Below are 24,879 nucleotides of genomic sequence, written 5' to 3'. Positions count from 1 at the left end.
GAGCCAACACAGGATTGCACAACAGGGAAGTTGCTTCACGTCACACCTTCATCACAGCAGAAGGGGCAGGACTGTACCTGGACCCACGCCAGCAGACCAGGGAGAGAGAAGCCATTCCTCCTCCTTTCTCTTTTTTTTTTGTTTTCGACCAGACAGATCCAAGGCAAAGAAAATCAAGTCAAGATGTGTGTTGGAGTAATAACTGCGTCTCCAGCGGCTGCAGGGACGCGAGCACGTGTCCCACCTGAGTGTAATGAATGGGACGCCGGTGGAGCGGAGGCTGAAAGCCGCGGCCGTCCCCGCCGGGGCCTCCGACCCCAGAAACCCGGGCTGTGTGTTAATTAGGAGCTCCTCGCACTTTGTGTCATATTCCTGCTGCCAGCGGTCAGATAAGCCATGGGAAATATTTACTTTGTCTCAGCGGAAGTCAAGCCAGCAGCCACTGGAGCAGAGGGAGAGCGTGGAGGAGCCGGGAAGGGCGGGGGGGGGGGCGGCAGGCGAAGATGAATGAGGAGGAGGACGAGCAGAAACTGTAGGGAGTGAACGAGAAGATGAGAACAGGAGAGGGAGAAAAAAAAAAGAGGAGAGAAGAGGAGATTCCCTCCAGTGGTTTTTCATTAAAGCCTTTGGTGGAAGTTAATGAGGGATGTGTGCAAAGCTGTGAGACTGATTACATCACGGCAGCTTTGATCAACAACACGGGCGCTCATCACTCCCTGGGCGTGCACGTGTGCCCGCGCGTGCACGGGGGCACCGACGCCCCGGCGCGGGAATCTGCTTAATCACGGCCGGGCGCGCGCCCATCGATGCAACGCACTCCAAACTGTTTACATGCGCACGCGCCCGGCTCGGCGGAGCATCCGTCAGGACGTGACTCGCTCTAATAGCCGTGGGAAAGCTGACAGCGTGCACGAGGGACCGAGGCGGCAGGAGCTGCGCATTTCTGCAGGCCCGAACCCCCCGAAGAGGTCCAAACTGGCGCGATATGAGGAATCGGGAATGTGCCCGATGCGGCGGGACCCGTAAAGAGGGATATTTCGGCCTTCCAAAGCTAATACTTTGTGTTGCAGTGTTCCTCCATTGGCATGCTGGGAATGCACAGTTGTTCCCGCTCACAAACATGTCCGTTATCTTTGCGAGGACCAACGCGTGACCCCCAACCTCCGCCATCCCAGCTCACCCCATAAACCCTCGTCTCAGTCCTCACGCGGCAGTTAAACCTTCTCCTCAACACTTTAGAAGCGGGATTTAAGTCCTCTTTCTGAAGATCACTCCAGTCCTGCCAGATAAATGCAAAAACACACACACACACACAGATGGAAGCCAAAGACTCTTAGTCATGACGCGCAGCAGCCCAGAGCACAAATTTATGGAGTCATGCTGGCCAACAGAAATAGAGGATGACAGAAAATAACACAACTAAGCCCATTACTCCCCACAGTCTCTCTGTAATCCAGTGGTCAAGGAAACACTCGGTCGAAAACAGAGATAGCGTTTTCTTGCTTGGAGATATTTCCGCGGCGCCGCATGCCGGAGGAAGATACAGGCCTTTGTTCTCCACCAGAACGATCTGACAGCTTGAGGTTTGTTAACTTTTATATCATCGTGCAAAATCAAGATGATATGAGGAGACTTGGGAATTAATCCAAGAATATCAACTCTTTTTTATTAATGCCGGCATGTGTCAAGCTGTTTCAGCTTACGCCAGTACGGCAAACATCTGCGAAAATAAGTCCAATCGGTTTCACATATTCAGAAAAAGGCAGTGTGAGTAAACCGGCGCTGTCATCGCGGCCATCTGCAGAGTCACTTCCTCCGACATGACAGAGAACATATGTAACAATATTCTGAGCTGTCAGATATGAATTTCACAAATTGCTAACTGGAGTCAAAACATTCATCAGGCTGTAACACAGATCTGTAAAAAGAAGACTCAGACATGAAAACAGTGACGAGGTTTGAAGTCGCAGCAATGAACTCGGCGAACTGAATTTACAAAGGGAAGGAGTGAATGTTTTTGGTTAGAAACCGGAGAAATATCCTCATAAATCACCCAGTTCTCGTTTCTTTGATGCATTCCTCACAAAGGCTGGAGAACAGAAGGTATCAAGGATGTTTCATTGAGAAAAACACATTTCGCGGCTTCGAAATGTTCCGACTCCAACTGTCCCAGCTTTAGATCATTTTGCAATATTTTCAAGGTCGTGCTGAGAGAGGAGACGCGCGGGGAAGCTCTTTGTTCAGCTCCACGTTTGCTTCTCATTCCAAACTATTGTGTGCACTTATTGAAAAAAAAAATTGACGGAAATGAGAGAAGATTAACTTTCCATGTAAAGGTGCATCTTTTTCAAAACATTAAACTTTTCCAAAACAAAAATACAAAAAAAAAAAAAAGATGTCTCTATTTGAAATGTTAGGTGAATCTCAGCTTTGGCGGTATACTGTCGATTTTGATTCATGTCACACGCGTGTCTTTTGGCCGCCCGCCTCCCTTTGTCCTCTGCACAGAGCCCTGCCGGCGTCGGCACGAGGCCTTCTCACTGTTGCATAATCATGTAATTTGCCAAAAAACCCGTGTAAGCCTTGTTTTTCTCCTCACAAAAACGTATCAGAAATCAATCCGAGCAGTCGATGCAGACTTGGAGTAATAAGCAGAGCTGTGGCAGTATCAATACGATCTTATCACTTCCCGTCCCAAACGACTGGTAAAAACATGAAGCACGAGCACTGATTAAACTACCGTTTAAATTCTGCCCACATGTGCCGTAATGGAGTACAGAGTGCTGAATTCGGTTCGCTTTAAGAGCCATTTCTGTTCATAACTTTAGTGCCACAGCGCTTTATTGCTTGTCTTGCGTTTTTATGGTTAAACTGCGGGAAAAATAAATAGGATAAGCAGCTTTGAATGTGGCTCGTCAGACGCTGCGAGCGGAGACGTGAATGGTTTTACTTCTAACAGCGTTTTCGTCCTTCCGCCACAACAGCTGGCTCCATCACACAGCCGATACGGAGTGGTCTCGCTCTGAACGTCACCTTCACACTCCGCCTCACTCTGACTCGGTGCATCTCAGAACAGCTGCTCTGACCTTTGTCGACACTTCGGAGCGTCAGTCTCACGTCTGTCTCGTCGACAGACAGTCAATTAAAACACACAACACACACCATTCAATTTGAAGACGCGGACGGCCTGCAAAACAAAAACAACAAAAAAAAAAAAAAAAAAGAGAGGAATGATGACTGACTGAGGAGGCGAGGCAATTAGCAATTAAAGCATGTGTGGGAGTGAGTGTTTACGTGTGTTTGTCTGACGACGCAAACAAAAGGCTGGAGATGCAGGCGGGCAGCAGATAAGGAGGGCAACAGACCAGAGAGCATCAAACCTCAGCGAGCATCACGGCTCCGGCTGGACGTCGCTCCACCAGCTAATTATTTTCCTCTGGATTAAAAGCATGACATTTCGTTTTCATTTCCACGGAGCTTCGTCAAAAGTCTCTTCATTTTCTCTCAAGCGTTCAATAAACAAATTATACAGATTATGCAACAGCGGATGCTGCTGCAGCCAAGAGGTTCGGATCAGAGGTGTGGAAGAGTCTGTTAGTTTAGAAAAACACGCTGACCCACACAAACAGATATGTATAGTGATCACAAACAGACTTCCAAGGCTGCTGTGTTTACATGCTGTGCTGATAAATGGGATGTGTGTTTACGCCGTGGTGGGGGTCTCCGTCACCGACCGGACCCTGAGAAGATAACCACCGCCGCAGACCAGTCCTCCGTGGAAAATCCAGCTCTCGGTGGGGTGAAAGGTGAGAGGTCGGGGTTGTCCCTCCGTTTCCTTTCTGCTGGTCAAGAAAAAACAAAACATGAGAGAAGCCAGTTTTAATCAGAGTTCTCAGAAGGTTATTGTGGAGGCTGCTGCCCGTGTGGGACGCTGTAGGACACGGGGGCCCCCCGTTACGAGGAGGGGGACCCTTGAGGGAGGTGAGGCGGAGTTATATTTAGAGCCACGGCTCTCTAACCTCCAACGCTGGCCCGCAGCTTATAGCTGCAAGATGTTTGTCCTCGGTTAACAGGCTGTGAGAAGGAATAAAGTTCACAGATTTCCAGCGTTCCTGCTCCCCCTCTTCTCTGGTTACAGCGGTTTAACTCATCGGTCAGGGACAAACAGATCCTCTCTCTTCATACATGAAGTCTTGTTCTAATCAAATCAAAGGACGTTGAGTTACGTGTTTTTACCCTCAGCGTTAACAACCACAGGGACGGGAAGGTACTGATGTCAAACTGATCCCATCCACACACAGACGGAGAAGTCCCAGGGGTCAGCACTCTGGACATGCTCATGCAGAGTTTATGAGGTCCAGGGGTCCAGCAGCCCCCCCCCCCCCCCCCGACCCCCCAGGGACCATAAAGAGGCTATAAAGATGTTAGCAGATACCCTCGTCTCTGTCTGCACACATGTAAGCACAAACATGTGGCACTGGGAACGCCTCAGGGAGCACACATGGCATTTCTCAGGGTCCCTCGACTGTTCCCAGAATGCATCAGTACCATGATTCAGCCTATTATCTTACCGGACATGTGTTTTCTGTTGTGTTTCTGTCACGGTTACACGTCTTTCCTTTGTGCTCAGTTGTGATCGGACCTTTCACTTACTGGAAATGTTAGATAAAATCTTGACACCAGCACGTCTGAGACTCTTCGGCCGCGTTCAGCAACGTGAGAGTCGCTCCGACTTGAAGCTCGTCTCATCTGATGGCAGATCAAACATCCAATGACCGATTCACTCAGCTGATGGGAGGAAGATGCTCGATAACACGGATATTATCACTTAATGAAGGAGTTGGTTTTGTGTACAAGATAGAGAAAAACAGCTGAGATAAAATGAAGAAATGTAAAAAGCAGCAGACAAAGTGAGTGATCATTAATAAATGACGCAGGCTGTCGCATCGCTCCCAAAGAAGAGTTTACTGAAATAGTAACAGATCTGCTAGAAAAAGGCATAAAACAGGGATGGCAGTTTTTTACTTTTCTTCAGTGATAATAATCAGTTGTCAGTAAAGTACTTGTTACTCAGATTACAGTAAATCTATACTTTATAAAACATTATATACTATAAAAATTCTCACCGTTTAAGATGTTAACCATCTATAACTAAAATCCAACCACAAACACAGTTGAGCTGTAGAGATGAGCTTCTTCTTTAAGGTGTGAATTGTACAGTCATTATTTTCATTTGTCACTTCAGTTTTCTTTTTTTTTTTTTTTGCTGGGGGAATTCTCACAAAAAACTCATAAGTTTAATATTCAAAGCATAATAATGATGCGAATCCTGTTAGTTGAGCTTCTTTTGTAACCCAACATTTTCTATGAAAAAAAAAAAATCACACTGAAGACCGTTAAGGATGTTGTAAAGTTTTCTTCATATACGAGTACAAAGAAAAGACACAAAATTTCAAGCTGAAGATTCCCTTATAGGTTAAACACCCTGAGATGACCAAAAAAACATCAATCGATCTGTTAAACTAGCAAATTAGATTATTCCAATGTGGCAGGAGTCACCAGGGACCCAAAGGTCTGAGTTTTAAGAAAAACTGAAAAAAAAAAGAATAAGATGATTCTGTAAAGCTTAAAAAGTTTTAAAAACCCTTTTAAAGGAAGCATCTCTGAAGTATTTACAAATATTGACAATTTTAACCTGGGAACCATGAAGCTCAGCAGTTTGGTGCCAAATAATACAGATTATGAGAAGCAACTCTAAAAAAAAAACTGTCCAAAGCCTGGGAACCAGGATTTCTCCAGGATCTCCAAAACCGGTCAAACGTCGTCAGTTGATCCTCTGAATTACATGAACGTCCCAGACTAAACTCAAACTTTGGCACAAATTTAAAAAAAACACAGTCCACGTGTTCATCCTGTGGGTAACATGTGGGAAATCCTCACAATTCTTGTTGAAATCCAGTATTTGAAAGTAAAACCTTCTTTCCGACAGCGTGAGAAGACAGGTGGAGTCATCTATCAGTCCTCTGGATTCACTGACTGCTGTCAAAGTGGACAAAAAATAATAATAATAAAAAAAGGTTGTGGATCTCTTTTTCATTACACCGACGCAGACAAACACATCCACTCAAACACAGAAAAGCAGAAGCTCCAGATTCCACAGTGTCTTATTCTGCTTTTTCCGAGTGTAAATGCCATCCTGACCGTCTCATTGCAGACGAAGCCTCAAGCGTCACGGTAGTGGCTGGTGGGCCGCAGGTTGGTAACCACAACAGAAAGATTGCTATTAATAGTCAATCTGGTGTTTCACTTTCCACTAGAGACGGAGCACTAGAAACTGTAACGCAGCTCATTTAATCCTGTGTGGAAGCCATCACCAGCTTTTGGATTAATAAATGATGAATGCGAGAAGCTCCGAGCTTCTTTAACTGGGACATTAATTAAACTGCTCTTTAACGACATTAGAAGAAGAGCTTTGTCTGAGTTCCCTGGAATTGAAAGTGGGATAAAGAGTAAATACTTAGAGACCCAATCATGACTTCATGAAAAATATAGATTTATTTTCCATATTTAACAAGCAAAGAGACCAATGTTTGTGTGATCTGTCGTGTAGTTACTTGCACATGTGCGGTACTGTCAGCTCTACCGGGCTCAGTTAGAATAAATAAAAGCACCATGCATCCGTGACTCCAGCACAAACAGCCAGTAACAGTCCGACGTGACACAAACAGAGAAAATTGCACTATCTGGCATTAGAGATCGAACAAGGCAGGAGAAGAGCGGTGGGCGTTTTCTTTTTGTTTTCTCTCCTACGCAAACATGCTGAGTTACGTGGAATTCCCAGAGGTCAATAAGTGATGCGGGCAGTTACAATGAGAACGGAAATGTTGATTAAAGTCTCCTGAACTGAGTCTGCTTTGCAAGTCGGCCTATTTACACTTTCCAGCATGAGACGGCGCGTAGTGTTCGTGGTCTGGGGGAGAGCTGCGGTGGGAGAGGCGTTCCTTCCGGTGGTCTCTCAGCTCCTCGTGGTGTACAAGTCTGCATCCTCCGGGCTGGACTGGCCGAAATCCACCAGAGACGGGTCTGGCTTGAAGCTGGAGCCCTCTGCAGGGCAGCGGGGGAAATGCAACATGTCAGTCATCAGCGAGGAAACTCAATCAGTTTTTTGTTTCACAACATAGAAAGATGACAGTATAAAGCATTAAAAAAAAATTGTAATAACTATAAATTCCTTTCAAATAGATCAGAAATATAATATCTGATCATATGAAATATCTGAAAATGTTGAGACATTTCATTTAATTATAATCTAAAAGCATAAAAACCTTAAAATTTTCAATTTTATTTGTCTAAATCTATAATAAATCAACCATAACAAAAATGCAACAGCAAAAATACACAAGAGAAAATGTCTAAAAACTAACATAGAAATGATACATTACGAAGGAAAATAAACTTTGTTGTATTTTTTATAGATATACCAGCAGTAGTTCTTAATCACAAAATAATTAGGTGGAGTTTTAAGAGATTAACTTTCAAACCACTTTTTAAATATTGATAATTATTTGTGAGCAGCTGCAAACACATTAAAGTGCTAAGAAAGACGAATAAATTTGTGCGAATAAATAAAACAATTCCAGTGACAGAAGATTAACCAAATCAGCCCAAACTTTCAGATTCTGGCTTCGTTATTTTGTTCCTCCTGACCTTCGCGATGATAAACGGAATATTTTAGCTCATTTCTGAACACAGAACACGTCTGGCTGGACTTGAAAGCTCTGAAGGAAACCATGATCACGGATTCAAACACCAAACTGAATAAATAAGAAAACAACCGTAAAGACTTCCTGTAAATCAACTCCAGAATATCCAGACTGTGGGAACCTTTAAACCAATTACAGCCAAATAAACATGTGGCGTATAACGGGATCGGAAATCTGGAAATCCTCCTGTGAAAAACACAGCAGAGGAAAGTTGTGCAGCGGAATCGACGCCGCTTCCCACATTAGCATAAAGACCAAAGGCGCTTTGTAGCGTCACCTGGATGTGTCGGGGCTCTCGCATTATTAGGATGTCAGATCTAACTGTGTGTGATCAGAGCTGCTTCGACATTGTTCCTAAATTTTAAGCCATCAAAGACTTTTTTTTTTTTTTTTTTTAAAGATACCCACGAGAACACAGCGTCAACACACCAAACAGTTTAATAAATCACGCAGACTGATTACTCTGGGAGCAGTTTACCAGCTTGTGTAAATCTAAATGAGTTCAGGAAAAGAACCCAGTAGTTTCCTTGACCTTCAAAATAAAAAGGAGGTGAGGATTTGTAACTTAAACCAACCAAACGTCAGGGAGAAAAATGGAGGAATGCACTGTTCAGATGTACGTGGCCGAGAGACGGCGAGCCGCTCACAGGTCTGTGTAAATCAGACAGCGAAAATCTGATTTAAATTTTAATGTTTGATTAATATGCAGACGAAGCAGAGGTCACAGCACGCATACCAATTATTATCATCCTCCTGTGCAGCTTCTCTGATGAGCTTAAATTAAAAATAACACCCGCACGTTGCCTTACCAACTCCAGTCGTGAGCTGCGACATTTACTGTGACCATATGCAAACAGGAAACGGGTTTTTAAGAGGACTGCAGTAGATTGAGTGATGGTTTCCCGCTGGATATTCCACAGGTTGACTCCTGCTTGCAGCTTTACATCAGCTGCACTTCCTCTTCTCTGACATAAAACATGATGTGGACAGTTTAAAAACCTCGTCCAGTCCTCCATCATGCAGACGTTTCCTCTGAAGGATGATTATATACGCTAACAGACATCATGTAGGAGTCAAACTGCTCTGAAAGAACCGATACTGTATTCATTTGTGTCAGACGATGAATACGAGGGAGTTCAACTAAACAGACTGCAGCTGGAAAACCGCAGGATGAGGACGATTCCCATGTTTGCTACTCCAAGCTGCGACTTCAGTGAACGATGTTCTGGTGATAATCTGACTGAAAAACACGTCCTGTTCGGTGGATTACCAGGACGGAGTGTGTGTGAGGAGCAGCTGTCTTCCCTTCACGTTACCTTTGCTCTTGTCTGCTGTCAACTCTTCCTCGGGAGGAGGCGTGAGCGGCTCCGCCGATTCAGCTCCTGAGATTGAAACGAGATTTGTCAGCGAGTCGGCGGCGCCGGAGAGGAGGCTGCTCAGCACTCGGTAAGCTGTGTGAGAACCGGCGCCGCAGTGTTAATGCCTGCAAGCTGGACTCAACTGAGTGGAACTCCAGTACGCAATTATTTGCTTTTGTGGATGCAAATTGAGTTTTTGCATAAAAATGTTGAATTTTACACGATGAGCGCAACAACAGCCTCCACTCCGGCGACGCCGGTCGGCAGGACTGATCCTCACAGTTTGCATCAAAAACGGTACGAACACGAGACAAGAAGGGTCTGATACCTGCTGGCTGCTCGGGGGCATCTGGGGCACTTTCTTCAGGAGGAGGGGCAGATTCCGCTGAGGCAGCGTCAACTGTGGCAGATTCAACGGGGGATTCAGCGGGGGCAGATTCAACGGGAGCAGGGTCAGCAGGACCGGTCTCAGCTGGGGTGGATTCAACAGGGGCAGATTCGGCAGAGGCAGCGTCGGCGGGGGCAGATTCAGCAGGGGCAGCGTCGGCGGGGGCAGATTCGGCAGGGGCAGCGTCGGCGGGGGCAGATTCGGCAGGGGCAGCCTCGGCGGGGGCAGATTCAGCAGGGGCAGCCTCGGCGGGGGCAGATTCAGCAGGGGCAACGTCAGTGGGGGCAGCTTCGGTGGGGGCAGATTCAGCTGGGGCAGCTTCAGCGGGGGCAACATTGGTGGGGGCAGATTCAGCAGGGGCAGCTTCAGCGGGGGCAAGGTCAGCAGGGGCAACATTGGCGGGGGCAGATTCAGTGGGGGCAACATTGGCAGGGGCAACATCGGCGAGGGCAGCTTCAGCGGGGGCAGCGTCAGCGGGGGCAGATTCAGCAGGGGCAACATCGGCGGGGGCAGCTTCAGCGGGGGCAGCGTCAGCGGGGGCAGCGTCAGCGGGGGCAACATCAGCGGGGGCAGCTTCGGCGGGGGCAGCGTCAGCGGGGGCAGATTCAGCAGGGGCAACATCGGCGGGGGCAGCTTCAGCGGGGGCAGCGTCAACGGGGGCAGATTCAGCAGGGGCAACATCGGCGGGGGCAGCTTTGGCAGGGGCAGATTCAGCAGGGGCAGCTTCGACAGGGGCAGCGTCGGCCGGGGTAGCGTCAGCGGGGGCAGATTCAGCAGGGGCAGATTCAGCGGGGCCAGCGTCAGCGGGGGCAGCTTCAGCGGGGGGAGATTCAGCGGGGGCAGCTTCGGCGGGGGCAGCTTCGGCCGGGGTAGTGTCAGCGGGGGCAGATTCAGCGGGGCCAGCGTCAGCGGGGGCAGCTGAAGCTGCAGACTCACCTGGGGCAGATTCGGCGGGACCAGTCTCAGTTGGGGCAGATTCAACGGGAGCAGATTCAACAGGGGCAGATTCGGCTGGGGCAGAGTCAACGGGAGCAGATTCGGCAGGGGCAGATAGGGCGGGGGCAGCCTCTGTGGCCTCTGAGCTGCCTGCGGCCTCAGCCGAGCTGATATCAGCTGAAGCCTCTTCCGCTGTTTGCTTCGCAGCTTCTGTGGAGGCAGGAGGCGTTGGACCCTCTGAAGGACCTGAGCAGAGAGAAGACACTCTCGCTGTCAGCGTCGGTCTCCGTCTGCTGGAGTGTGAAACTAAGAGACGCAGACAGAAAAACAAAAAGACAGGGATCGATAGCTGTAATACCTGAGCCGGTCTCCGTGGGAACGGGGTCAGGGGATATTTCTGCGAGCGCCGCTGAAGACTCTTCCTCTGTTATGACAGCGCTGACGGGCTCATCGGAGACGGGGGCAGACTCGGCTGATTCCACCTCAGTCTCTGGGATTGTGGCGCTCTGGGCTTTGGTTTCTGTGGGGGGGCTGAGGTCCGGGGCCGAGCCTGGTACTGGGGCTGACTAACAAGAGGAAACATATCAAGTTATAGCCTTATTAACAAACATTTAAAATCACCGTCATGAGGTTTAACATATCACTACAAAGAGCATTCAATAGTATAGTAGTATATAACAGTTCAGACACCTCAAATTTCAGGGTTTATTTCAAATTCAGTTAATTCATTCATTCTATCAGGGAACTGCGAGTATTGATCTCTCTTGGCATATTTTTCAGCAATGAATGACAATTGTTCAATTCTGAGTTACTGAAGCCTTTGTATGAGGCACAACAGAGCAGTTTTCATTGACTTTCGATGAGCAAAAACAGTCAAAGTGACATCAAAACAGGAAACAAAAGACAAGTAAAGCGACAGAAGGGATTTTTGGGTGAGTTAAACATGTATGGGGAAAATCATTGAATGGGAAATGAGCTGAGTTGTTTCAGTTTTAGTCACATGCAGTAAAAACTCCTGGGATTTCGTTTCGATGCTCGCTGGATGAATAAATACCGAACGCTGGTAATGAGTGTGTTTCAGTTCTCAGAATGATTGCTAACCTGTGGCTGAGAAGCAAGCAAGTCTTTGGCAGCTGGTTCCTTAGATGTAAACAGTGAAGAAACGGCGGCGCTGCTCCACTGGCCCGCAGCGTACAGCTTCTTACCCGTCACCTTGGAAGCACAGAGACGGCGTCAGAACCGGACTAATTAAACACCAGTGTTTTACGTTTGGTGACCGAAGGCGCGGCGTTACCTTACACACCGCCACTGCCTGAGCCGGGTAGCACACCGACGCTCCTGCACTCATCAGGCCCAGCGGAACGGCAAACTTCTTCAGATGAGAGCCTGGAACGAAGTTTTACACAGCAGAGCAGCGATCAATATACGCTGGCAGGGATTAAATCCTGAAAAGACCGCTGCTGCACGCAGAGGTCGAGTCCAGATGTGGGCATCGAATCTTATTTAGCTCAAGATGGGGCAAGGGTGAAATTTATGTTGGACGGTAAAAACTATTCTCCAGCTAAGCCAACTTTTGGCTTAAAATAGTAAATTCTTTCAGTGATGGGAACCTTGTCTTGCTCATGCTTGCTGCTACATTTAAGCTGAATGAGTCTGCACAAAGGCTGAGGAAATGAAAGACAAAAAAACCAAGAGTGGTGGGAAAAGTGAAACAGAAAATGTAACCCAGTTTTCACTCATGTGGTCTCTGCTGCTGTCTCTGAATACATCTGTGAAGCTCTGATAAGAAACCAGATGGAGCTGCATTTGGATCAAATGAGCAGTGTGGAGGTTTTAAAATAAAGGCACATTAAGGGTGGCATTAGGGATTGATATTTGCATCAAAGGTGAAGAAAAACAACAATCCAAATGCTGTCAAGCTTTCATTTCTGTGTGCAGTCTTAACATCGTCACACAACTACACTGGAAATATCCACTGCTTTGAAGACACTTACGTTATCGCTCTAAAAAAAAAGTTTCAGATGCAATGCTGATAAAATACGAAAAACTTTCAAAAATGTTTCCTGTGGAGACAAACTGTGCTGGTGTTCTGTTTAACAAAAGCTGCACCTCCTCCTCTTCCTCTTCCAGCTCTAACGTCTTTGGAAACGACGCCATCCGGTCTGACAAACAAGATCCAAAGCGTCGTGTCTGACAGACTTAAGAAATTTCTTCATCAACTTTAAAAGAGAAAATTGAAGAATTTGACAAAATGAAGGGTGAAATCTGGGTTTTCTCTCTGTTCTTGGCTGGTTGGTTTAGAAAAGTAAGCGACAAGTTCAGCAGAGTAACATCGAATTTTTGTAAACACAAGAACCCTTAAGGGAGTGTGGTTCTGAGCCCAGTTATTGTGTAAAATTGAGTTTGATAATAAAATGTTAAATAGACTGAAAACTTGGACGCTTGATAACGACAGCTTGATTTGGAACACTGAAATAACGACATGTTGTAGGTTTTACATCAGTATCAAATTATGTTTGGAATATATTTCCAACTGATTTTTGTTTTTCCTTTTGTCTCAAGCAGAAATGCAGAATCTTTCTGACAAACAATCCAAATTAAAATAAGGAAAAGGAAAAATGCATTTAAGAAAAATTATAATGAAGACCACAAGGCATAAAAATGTGTGAAAGAACATGGAAATGTGTTTATCGAGGGGAAAATCCTCTAGGAAAATGAAACAATGGATGGTGGCTTTAAAAATTAACAAACGTTCTTGGCCTGTTGGCAACAGGACTACATGTCAGAGTCTAAGTGTAGGTACACATTAATAGAAACTATCTTGAGCAGACTGGAGTGGTGTAACAGAGTCTTAACTATCCTGCCTCTAAACTCCGTGCAAGAAGTGGCTGCTGATCCAAAAAGCTGCAGCTCGTGTCCACAAAAGACCCGAAAAAAATCAGTTCTCAGGTTTTCACTATAGTTTACTGTCTCAGACAATTAATTTCAAAATACTATTGATCTACAAATAGTTTGGACCCAGTAGACATCAGTTTTTCTGCTATATGATGAACTATCCAGACCTCTAAAGTTAGCGAGATCAAACTTAACTTATACACTCAGAATCCGACCAAAACAAGCTGGAGCTGCTTTTAGATTTAATGTGCAAAATATTGGGGAAAAAGTACTAGAAACCTCCAGGACGGTTCCAACTCATTTTGTTTTCTCGTGTTTAATGTTCTTGATTGCTGATGTAAAGCACTTTGGTGTTACATTGTGCAACTCAAATAAATGAGCGTTGCTCCACACAGAGTACATGTCGAGCGTTGGTGTTTCAGTGACTGCTGGACATCAGGTTACCTTTCCGTGTCAAGAACATGCCAAGCAGGCCAGCCATGGTGATGGTCCCGAATCTGGGCAGAAAATCTGGGGGCGGGTCTTTCAAGTAATAGAAAACATCTGGGGGAACAGAGAAACGTCGTCAGAATCAAGAAGAGAAGTTTTATTTCCGAATGAAACAATTTGCATATTTTTTTTCATAGTGACACGAATCACTAAACAACAGCTAATTCAGACTTTGTGTAGGTGTCTTGAAATGTGTGTTGAGTTTATTATCAGTGATTCTATTTCCATCAATGCTTGAAAACGTTCACGCCTCTGGGTGCATGTTTTTCTTGACTCACCCTGTCCTGCATGATAAAGATTAATAGTTCCTGTTTTCACAGAGACACCGGCACCCTGCAGGAAACAGAAAACAGTGCTGAAGCCACTACAAAACGCCAGTGAGAAGACAACAGCCCAGGACGCACTGAGGCAGATGAATCTGACTCAGTGTGAAGTGTTTTTTCCCCCTTCTCTAAAGGTATCAAACTGTCAAATCTTTTACAGCAAACCGTACAGCTGTGAAGTTACAATATTACTTCCTGTGTAACTCTTGAACTTAGTGCTCTGCAAAATCAGACCTGCACAGAGCAGCTGCATTGCGTGGGATGGTGCTTTGCAACTGCAAACTATAGGAACAAGAATCAGGGCTTAAAAAGAGGCTGTGGGTATAAGAGAAGATCTCTTCACCAGAGTTTAATTGCTGTTCTTTCCATGCAACATCTAACTACATCAACTTCAACTTTTTTGCTTATGTCGTGCAGAAGAAGTGAAGTTATATCTGCAGAGATAGTTGTCTGTGAAGTTGTCTGTGAAGGGGGCGATAGTAGCTCAGTTGGTAGAGCAGGTCGTCTTATAACTGGAAGGTTGGCGGTTCGATCCCCCACTCCTGCAGGCGTAAAACTGTCGTTGTGTCCTTGGGCAAGACACTTCACCCATGTTGCCTAGTATGAAAGTTGTCGCAGTATGGCGCAGATTGGCAGCCTCGCTTCCGTCAGTCTGCCCCAGGGCAGCTGTGGCTACAGTAGTAGCTTACCACCACCCAGTATGGTGTGAATGAATAATGCAATGTAAAGCGTCTTTGAGTGTCCTGAAAAGCGCTATATAAAACCAATGCATTATTATTATTAATATACAGCAACAGGTGCATTCCAAAAAAAACATAAATACCTTAACAGCCTGGTAAGCAGGTAGCACGCCCTCTCTGACTGTGGTTAACCCATTCTCAATGGCTCCTGGGCTCTCAGGAAGAAATTTAACCTGAGCAGGTGGTGGCAGTGGTGTGTAGATGTTCAGCTGCAGACAGGGGGAAGAAGCAGCACGTTATAAGGAGACTCAGTTAAATCTCGCGGGGTCTGCTCACAATATAGGACTGACGTACCTTTTCTCTTCTGACGCCATCGGTGGGGGCTTCACTGACTGTGTAAACACGGATGGAGGCTATTCCCAGCACCGTCGGGACGGCCACCAACGCCACCTGGCACAGAAAAGAAGTACAGGTTATTTGTCCATTCAGACGAAGTTTTATAAACCCCAAAGACAACATTAAAATAAAATTAAAAAAACTCACCATCTCTACATTTATTCATTTGATGTAGATACAAATCTGTTTCTCTTCAGCAATAACACATTCAATAAATACAATAGTTGGCTGATTTTGGTTGTTTTATTTCAGCAGCATATTTATAGCTGTATAGGCTTTATCAGTTCTGTTTGCAGTCAAGATAAGGAGTGACAGGGTGTTTCACAACTGTAAATGCCGCTTGAGTACGTGTGTGTACACACACACACACACACACACACACACACACACACACACACACACACACACACACACCATTACTGTACACGTGGTGGACTTAGTAGATCTAATAAACACCCAGTTATTAGGGCTAGCACGGGTCAAGCTAGCAATAAGTGCACAAACTGTACAGACGCTGCCGTACAATGTGTCCCTGCTCAAAAACGCAACCAATGCTTTGCACGTGCCAATGCTTACATGTGTTTCATGAAGGAGAGAAGTTATTGGACAGTGGGACTTCTGTGAACACTTCTAGGAATTAAACACTCATTCAGCGAGGCTAACTGTTAGCAGAGCTGCTGTCAAGATCCGCAGAAGCTCGTAAAGTGACAGACTCGGCTGAAGCCTGCATCAGCGGCTCGGAGAGAGTTAACGCACAACGCGGACTTTCATTCACAACAGTTTGTCGGAGAAAGGAAAACTTTGCTGAAAAGAAAATGTCAAACATTCACCTTGGCCGCCATGACAGGGCTCCTCCTCCTCCTCCTGCTGCTGCTTCTTCTTCTTCCGTCTGCAGTGAGTTCAGGCAGCTGTAGCATAACACGGTCACATTCCGCCATCTACAGGACAGAAGGTGGAACTGCAGCCTTGATGGACGCGATGATCCATTGGGGAGTGAATTCCCAACCTTTTTCTTGAAGAACAATTTGTTTTTTTTACAGTTGTAAACTTAGGCGACACTACACCCTATACAATAACAAAAAATACAATGAAAATGAACATAAACATACTACATCTAAAATATTTTTTTTTATATTCTGTAAAAATGATTTCCTTTTTTTCTCAGGATAAACTCTTTGGGTGTACACACCTCTTCAGCTTGCATAGTTCTAGACTTCAATTCACTATTTTTCCCCCACCCTTAAAGATGCATTCAGCCCTATTTTTATCCACTACTTCAATGAAGCCATGATCAATCTAACTTTCTTGGGAGCCTCGTTTTTTCTTTTTGATGGATTCATCTTCCACTTTAGCCTGACGCTCCTGCTGCTCGCTGAACAAGCTTACCTTTGTGTATGATTAAGACAGGATGTTCATGTTCACCATGTCCATACCCTCAACTTTCAAAACTTATTTTTTCCATTTTTTTCACTAAATAACATACTTTTTATTTGCAACAGTAGTACTTTTGTCACACGGATGAGGTAAATGCTGGCTTATGCATAATTAAGACATGAAGATATTATTGTGTCTGTTAAATCAAGCGGACTTTGCAACCCTGGCCTGTCAGTCTTTGGTGCATTTAGAGGCATTTTCTTCTCGCCAACACCCACCAGTGGCCCTACAGAAAACCACTGAATCGTTTTCAGGTTTTCTGCCATTTCCTTGTAAACGGACATCATTGCCTTGCAAACATGAAACTTTTCTGAAACGAAAATCCCAAATCGATGAATTTTTTGGTGGATTTCTGTCTTTTAATAGTAGCTTCAGATTCTGCAACATGTTGTCTTGTGGTCATGGATTCAGTTCCTGAAGAGACACACTGCTGATTCATTAAAGCCCCCCTCATGCCTCTCTGTCTCCCTCTAGTGGTTATTTCAAGCTTACTGATTTATTTTAATTAACATGCAACAAAACGAATAAACTATTTGCATCAAATAAAAAAAGGACAAATGAATACAAACGAAAAAAAAACATGCCAAAGGTTTGGAACACAGAATCAATTAAATTATATTAAACACACTAAAGTGGGACTACAGTCTCGTAGTTCTGACAGCTTTTGTTTGTTTTTAGCAACAGACATTGACTTAAAATACGTTTTCAATTCTTTCATAGACGCAAAAAAGAGAATTTACTGAAGGAAATTTACTTTTGTGGATTTAAAACTTTGCAAAAAAAATATGAGATCATTTTTCAACTGATTAAGTCTTTTTTTTTTTTTTTTTTTTGCAGCAGAAGCTCAAAGTTGCTGAAGATATTACCCAAAATAAACCTACAGATCTTGACTCACTTTACTGGTATTTGTCCATTTTTACTTTGTTCGATACAAAGAATTTTTGAGGCTGAATCCATTTTTTCCCACAACACAAGTTAATTACGCAACAGTTCCAGTCTGATGGTCCGGATGAAATAGAAAACACATGATGTTGGAAAAGAGCACTGATCTTGTGATTGTTCTTACAGACAGATGAGCTGAAGCAGATCAACTAACTGGTGACTCAGTAGTGAAAGGAGCAGCAGACACACAACTCTGGAAGAGCATGGAACCACGGCAAACTGCTCAAGAGTCACAGGGCGTCACAGACAGCATTGACGAAATTCCTGATTATATGATTTTTTTTTCCCCAGAAATTGTTTGACACAGTTTGAAGGTATTGTTCAAAGACTCAAAATCCAGAAATGGAAGCCACCCATCTGGCTCCTCATCTGGCCCCTCTTGGGGACATTAGTTTTCCATCCCTGTCCTGGACAGTCACCAGTCTGCACAAGGTGAACGCAGAGAGACAAACAATCACATGCACGCTCACAGTGGTCGGAAATATGTCTGTGTACATCCTCATTTGTGCAGGCAGGAGGCTTGTGGCAGCAGATGAAATACATCAACTTTATTGGCCTAAGCGTGACACCAACAATCACACCTTTGGGCATCTTTAAATCGGGGCAGAAAACAATATTGTTTCATGGAGCTTACCAGTGAAGTAGAAATCGCTTTTGTTTTTACATTTGTCTTCTGTGTCTTGTTAAATTTCTTTTCTAAATGCTCTTTCTAATTGTTTATCGTCTCATGTGTACCTTTTGTTTTTCATGACCTGAAATGTAACTTTAATGCTTCTTCAGTTGTTCATAGTGAAATTTTTTTGTGTTCTATTCTATTCTATTCTATTCTGTTCTATTTCTATGCAATGCATGTCCAAGTTATTGTGAACCACTTTGAATTGCCTTGTGCTGTAATGCTGCTACATGAATAATCCTGCATTGCTTAGTGGCTTCAAACAGAACTGGAACTGGGGATCTAATGTTTTTTATGGGTAATAGCATCGATCCAGCCAGCAGTATTATTCTAACCTCTTGTAGTATCAGTGTTTTGCTTTATTATATGAGTTGTAAAAATATTTCTACATCTTTTACCTTTTCTTTCAATGAAGATTGAACACTTTCACTGAAATTAAGAATTATTTGACATCTGTAGGCTTAAAGTTGCTGGAATCTCATTAAAAAATACATTATTTCTAAATTACTTTACTGATGTAGGCTCATTACAATATCTTTATTTTTAGAAGTCACTCGTAATGTGCCCTCTTCTTTATGTTTATATTGTTGTCAAAATATGCTTAACTAAACTATTGAGCAAATTAAATATACCGGCACAGCGATGCATTAAATTTGACATGACATTATTGTACAGAATCATCCATATTGCACAGAGCCCTTATATAGAGGACCTGGTTGATCCAGAGTTAAATACACATTTATGATCTGTATGTGTTCAAAAATGAGAACGGATTTTTATTCAGTAGTGTGGGGTATATGTCTTGCCTTATATAAATAGTGGACGAAGACAATGGGGGACAGTATGTGTGCAGATGCAGAAAGAAGTGTCTGTACCATTACAATGCGAAGAACTGGCTGGTAGAAGTTCATTTTACTGACTTTCAGTCATGCACACTGGCACATTATGGCTTCTGAGCTCGCCACTGTTTTGCTTTTGAAACTATCAGAGCAGATCATTTAATCAGAAAGAACAGGTACACAATCAGCTCATCGCTCGTAGTGCAGAGGATTCAGTTTATTGAAGTCAAAGTTTAACAACTTAGGTTTACAATCTGTATTTTTTGTAATATATATTCATATATATGAAACCAAAAAAAGGCTACTTTAGGAAGAATAAATGTCATTTTCTTTCTTTTTTAATATCATCTTTCGTCAGTTTAATGTACAGAATAACAGTAAGCTAATATTATCCTTGAAAAAGAGCAATATGTTCCTTTTTTTAATGTCGCAGTGCAACTTACATCTTACACACCTGTGCAATGTACCATGAGGTGTACACCCCTGAAAGAACACACAGTGGAATCTCCCTTTTCGGCCTGTTTCTGCAGGTCTACACACACAAAGATCTGGGAGGGATAACACAGTCAGTGCCTACAAATTAAAACTCTCAGTAACTCCTTAATCTACAGTATGTTGCCTGCTCTGTGGAGCAGCGGTCGGAGAAAGAAGACCAACACTACGGATGAGGAACGGAGAGAGGTCTGCAGACTGAAACTGTATTAGAACTTTTCTACAGCTGTGAGTGCGACTGTGTGTGTGTGTTTGTGTGTGTGCATGTGTATGTGTGTGTGTGTAGGTTGAAGTCAGTCCTTCGTTGCCAAAGAGAGGGTTGGGAGGCACAGGGAAAGTGCTTGCATCATTTAGTTTCTTTGTGGTACTCTGGAGATGAAGCGTTGTAAAAACATGAGCGAGATCTCTGGGTAACGTTGGAGACTTTTGTTGTGACCGTGACGCCATGGAGGAAAAAACTTGAACCCGCACGAGAACGACAGTGAAACGTGAAGACTGAATACAGGTAGTGCTGGATGCAGCAGGTGCTACGCATGTCTCTCAGGGTCTCGAACACTGGGGGGCACCGTTGAGTCCTTGGCCTGATATTGCAGATGAAATGATTCATCTGAGTTTCACAGACGTGACAGTCCATCTGACGGGGAGGTCTACGGCTGCCCAGTGTCAGCCATATGCTCGGAGGGAATGTGAAAATAGCTTATGTTTGAGAAGTAGCTATAACTGGTGTCTCTCAGGTCCGGTTTCTGAACGCCTCGCGTCGGTCGGTCTATGCATAAACCAAAAAACATCAGATCCAATCCTCCAGTTTGGATGCTAAAAAGGAGGATCTGCATCACATCGCAGGAACTGAGTGGCGGGGGGGGAAAAGAAAAGGCCTCCCCCCAATTTGTTGTACAGTGTGTGTCTTCGAACACCATCAAATGAGCAAAAGAAGACAGTAAACCTATGAGCATAGAAATCAAAAGTCATTCCTCAACAGTACTTTTGCATGTATCATGCGCTACAAGTGTAATTGTCTTGCAAACGTGAAGACGAGGATCAAAATAAGAAAGGAAGGAACACAAATGATCCACAGTATTTTACCCTGTCCGTTCAAAATCAGTCCCAGGCCTTGTCTCACATGCAACACATCACCAGGAGAAAGGTCAGCCGAGATGTAAACCAGTAAAAAATAACTGTCAGTCAGCTGTCAGTGACGGTGATGGTTGTTTTATCGTTTTCCTCCGAGTTGTTCAACTGCTAAACACCCTGCGTCGACAGAGTGAGAGAGGGGGGGGGACACTGCAAAACCTTGGCATAGAATACATCATACTTTACATTATATCTATGACACAAAACGTAAATAGATTTATATATTCTTCTATGTTTAAATATATTTGTAGACTGTACACAAATCTTTAGAAAATGAGACGGCAAATGCTTTTACCTGATATTTGAACAGCGATGGTAAAGAGGCCGATGAGACATAGACCCTGTGATGCAGCCGATGAGATATAGAGATATAGAAAGTGCATTCTTTGTAGTGAGTGACTCCTTTTTGAAAAGAACTCTCTAGCTCTTGCATTCACTGTTTAAAGAAAGGAAGAAACAAAGGAAAAGGAAAAAGAAAAATTGTTTTGCACCCACACAAATACATACTCTCGGTCTTCCCTCCGCTACCTCTAGAAGCATATCACAGTGGTAGTGGAACGCAAACATTTACATCAGTATACACAGCAGTATACACATATACACAAGTCTTTGAGGACTGGAGAGAGAAGGGGGGGGGGGGACGAGGAATAAAAAAATTAAGGAAGAAGACGGAGGAGGAGATGGAGAGAAATGCCAAAAGCCAACTGTAGACGTGCACTCTGTGGGAGGTTCCTCTTCCTGCAGGGACTTCGCAACACTTCACAGCTTGAAACAGTGTGCACCGGGCCGGGCGTGATGGGTTCTCGATGACGCTTGTTTTCATGGGTTCCCAGAGAAAACGGCCAGAAACAGATTAACCAGCGTCCATGGCTACCTCTCACGCTCTCACCGAGAAGTCACTCATGCCTCCCCTCCTACGCTGTTCCCTTGAGATCAACCTGAAATAACAGTGAGGTCCCTGTAAATCAAGGAGATGTGCAATGAGAAAAGAAGGAAAATAAATACAGGGAGAGAAAGGGGGAGAACTGGTGGCTCTGGGTGCAAAGTTCATCGGTACAAAAGTACAGTGCTGTGGTGAAAAGGATTCTCCTCTGTATTGCTGCTACATAGCTCCCCCCTCGCCCCCTTAAAATCAACAGAAAAGAGCAAAACCAAGAGAATACAAAGGAACTGGCGTGTTAAAAAGTCTCCTTTTTTTCCCCCCGTTTTGCTCGACAAGCATGTGGAGTTTATGCTGAGTTCCATAGACAAAGGAAGGTTAATGCTTTCTGTTCAGGCATGCAATAGGCACCCTGTGGGGTCCTCGGGATTATCAAAAGTTCATACACGCAGGTCTCAGACTGTTCCCTCTATGATATTTACACATCTTACAATGTGTGTGTGTGTGTGTGTGTGTGTTTGTGTCTGTGTGAATGCGTGCTCAGAGTGGTGATAAGGAGGTGAAACTATGTGTGTGTGTGTGCGTGTGTGTGTGTGTGTGTGTCTGTGTGAGTTCAGTCTTTGTCGTCCCGTGCCCGGCTCACACGTGCGTCTCGATGAAGGAGTGTGTGTGGGTCATGAGCGGCGCCGCCAGCGGGGAGAGCTCGTCCTGTCCGTTGGTGCCGGGGCTGAGCTGGCAGATGTCCGAGTAGAGCTCGCCGTGCCACTGCTTCCACTCCCGGAAGGTCTGCGAGCACAGGCCCGGGTCCTCCAGGAGGGCGCAGATCACCGCCAGCTCCGACTCTTTGGCCTGCGGAAACAGACAAAACCAGGGTGAACCCAAAACACAGCACCACTGGAAGGGCCTGGACTCCGACCAAGGAAGGATCTCTAAGCTGTTACCTTCAGGGTGCTGCGCAGGGCTCGCACCCTGTGCAGCCGGTCGTTGAGCAGGGGGTCTCTGGCTCTCTGGGTGAAGCAGCGCCGCAGCTCCTGTCTGCCGCAGGGCCGCGGCTCGCCCAGCGCCGTCACGTTGGCCTGCTCCAGCGCCCGGTACAGCTGCTCCAGCCCGTCCAGCGGCTCGGGCTCACGGCCGTCCGACACCCGCCGCTCCCTGCCCTCCGACACCCGCCGCTCTCTGCTCTCCACTCTCAGCTCCCGGATGTCTGAGCGGCAGAGACAGCAAAGTACAAGTCAAAACTTGTTGATTGCTCTGTTTTGGAAAAACGTTCCCACACAAATCCATGCTTCTCTCACCCTCCTCCCCCTCCAGCAGGTCTGCAGCCTGGCCCTCGGCCTCCTCGTCCTCGCTCCTCTCCTCCATGTGGACGGAGGAGTGCAGCAGCTTGGGCAGGGGGTCCCTGTTCCTGGGCAGGCTCTGGCTCCGCTGCTTGTGGGACCGCCGGTGTGTGTGGCTGTGTGTGTGCGGGCCCCGCTCCAGGGGGAAGGGCCCGTCCCGGTCCCGGTCCCTCTCGGCGGCGTGGTGTCTCCGTACGGGCAGCGTGGCCTGCCGGCGCCTCTCCGGGGACATGCCCTGCCTGCCCAGCCCGCCGTAGAAGCCCATCTCGCCCGCCATGCCTCCCATCAGCCCGCCGTACTCGCCGTCGCCCGGGGCGGTCTGCAGGAAGTGCAGCCCGGCGCTGGTCAGCGGCGTCTCGATGAGGTCCTGCCAGGAGCGGCGCTCCCGGTGGGAGGAGCGGCACCCCGAGGAGTGGGTGCTGGTGCTGCCCGTGCCCGTGCCCATCCCCATCCCGTCGCCGCGCTGGTCCTCGGCCGAGGAGTGCGAGTGCGTGGACTCGCTGGAGAAGTGGCGGCCGTGCTTGGGCTCCGGGAAGGGGCTGGAGGAGTTGACCTGGGGAGGGAGAGGGGAGGTGGAAGAGACCATCTGTGGAGGAATGGGGGAGGTGGAGGCACTCATCGGTGGGGGGAGCGGGGACGGAGTGGAGCGCATGAGGCTCATGGAGCTGACTGAGCGGGGCAACTGGTCGTAACTGTGGAGGAAGTTAGCCTGGATGGGTGAGAGGTGAGGGGGGTGAGGGGGGTGAGGGGGTGAGGGGGTGAGCACAGATACAAGCAAAACACGCAAAAAACGAGGAGGATGGAGAGAGGACAGGAGGAGGACGACGGACGGGGAGGGGAGGGGGGGCGTGTGAAGGAAAGAAAGAGATCAAAAGATGAGAGCAAAGCAGCAATGAGATGAGCGGCGTGACTGCTCTGAGAGGAGATGCAGCGCCACCTGCTGGTCAGACTGTGCAGGTTCTGGCAGCAGAACACAGACACGAGGGTCCAGGCTGCTCGCAGAACCAGAGAGTCTGATGTTTTATTAATGCTGAGAGCTCCGAGTCTAAGCAGCTCTGCAAACTGTGGGGCTTTTAAGAATAAAATATTCCATCAGAATGAAGCAAAAAAAAGAAGAAGAAGAAGAAGTTGACGAATGTGCATTTGTGTGTGTGTGTGTGTGTGTGTGTGTGTGTGTGTGTGTGTGTGTGTGTGTGTGTGTGTATACTTACTGATGGGGTACGATGGTAGGTGTCACAGAGGGACGATGGACCCTCCTGCTTGAGTGTCATTGAGCCGTCAACCTCGTCTTGATCGCTCTCACTCCAGTAATCTGACAAGATAAACAAAAATATCAGCAATTAATACTAAAAAAACAGAAACAAACAAACTGAAAAAGAAATTGGCCAAGCCGGTCTGCCTCACCTTCATCCGGGCGAGGCACCTTGTCGTCGGGAGTGTAGCCGATAGCAGCCAGCCCCAGCCGGTTCATCCACCTTTTGGAGAGTTAAAGCAGATTGACAGAAAGTTTGAGGAGGAAGGAAGGGAGGATGGGTTATACCGGGTAAATGCTGGGTGATGAATTTCAGAAAAAAAAAAAAAAAAAAACCTCTCAGCCTAAATATTTTACTTGGTGTCCCTTAACAGCTGATATCTGTCTAACTGACTCCATCCCCCCGATGAGGAGAGGGAAGCTTTGAGGTAATTAGAGAGACGGATGCAGAAGGAGAGAGGGGACGGTCCCGGGCCCCTTCCTCTCCGAACGGCGTCCTGTTCCTGCTCAGGCATCCGTCGCCGTCTCCTCGTCTCCATCGCAGATCCCAGCTCGTCCTGTGTGTCCCCCTGCAGATGCCTAATAATAAGGTCGCTGCTAAGAATAGAGGCTTCATCTTCGCTCCAAGAACAGGAAACTTATCATATTACTGGAGGAAGCGTCTCGCCGCA

The 24,879-nt window shown here is 46.1% G+C and overlaps 2 protein-coding genes across 7 annotated transcripts in view; both read right to left on the bottom strand.

The window, feature by feature from the left end:
* Window positions 1–5,401: 5,401 nt before the first annotated feature.
* On the bottom strand, window positions 5,402–16,109 carry apool (apolipoprotein O-like). Of its 2 annotated transcripts, none has more exons than XM_030115608.1 (12): window positions 16,059–16,109; window positions 15,187–15,282; window positions 14,976–15,101; window positions 14,108–14,162; window positions 13,785–13,883; window positions 11,740–11,831; window positions 11,547–11,657; window positions 10,804–11,011; window positions 10,446–10,691; window positions 9,450–9,521; window positions 9,080–9,145; window positions 5,402–7,104 (listed from the first exon to the last, which is right to left on the bottom strand). In XM_030115608.1, exons 1-12 carry the CDS (start codon window positions 16,068–16,070, stop codon window positions 7,016–7,018), a joined length of 1,272 nt encoding a protein of 423 aa, XP_029971468.1. In that variant the 5' UTR covers window positions 16,071–16,109; the 3' UTR covers window positions 5,402–7,015. The 2 variants fall into 2 exon arrangements, with proteins under 2 accessions (XP_029971468.1, XP_029971460.1); XM_030115600.1 differs by having other exon boundaries at window positions 9,450–9,723; window positions 10,576–10,691.
* Window positions 16,110–19,318: 3,209 nt separating this feature from the next.
* LOC115396506 (connector enhancer of kinase suppressor of ras 2) overlaps window positions 19,319–24,879 on the bottom strand; it is a 59,938-nt gene continuing 54,377 nt past the window's right edge. For 3 of the 5 annotated variants that reach the window (XM_030102399.1, XM_030102406.1, XM_030102414.1), the window contains 5 exons: window positions 24,361–24,431; window positions 24,168–24,268; window positions 22,915–23,665; window positions 22,561–22,823; window positions 19,319–22,468 (listed from right to left, as the gene is read on the bottom strand). In XM_030102399.1, coding sequence (XP_029958259.1) covers window positions 22,259–22,468; window positions 22,561–22,823; window positions 22,915–23,665; window positions 24,168–24,268; window positions 24,361–24,431 — 1,396 coding nt within the window. In that variant the 3' untranslated portion in view covers window positions 19,319–22,258. The remainder of the gene's footprint in view (window positions 22,469–22,560; window positions 22,824–22,914; window positions 23,666–24,167; window positions 24,269–24,360; window positions 24,432–24,879) is intronic. The other 2 variants (XM_030102422.1, XM_030102430.1) reach the window with 1 other exon arrangement.

This window comes from Salarias fasciatus, chromosome 2 (assembly GCF_902148845.1).
Source record: "Salarias fasciatus chromosome 2, fSalaFa1.1, whole genome shotgun sequence".
NCBI classification, from domain to species: domain Eukaryota; kingdom Metazoa; phylum Chordata; class Actinopteri; order Blenniiformes; family Blenniidae; genus Salarias; species Salarias fasciatus.
Note: the sequence above shows the minus strand (reverse complement) of the source record. Positions and strands in the feature narration are given on the sequence as shown.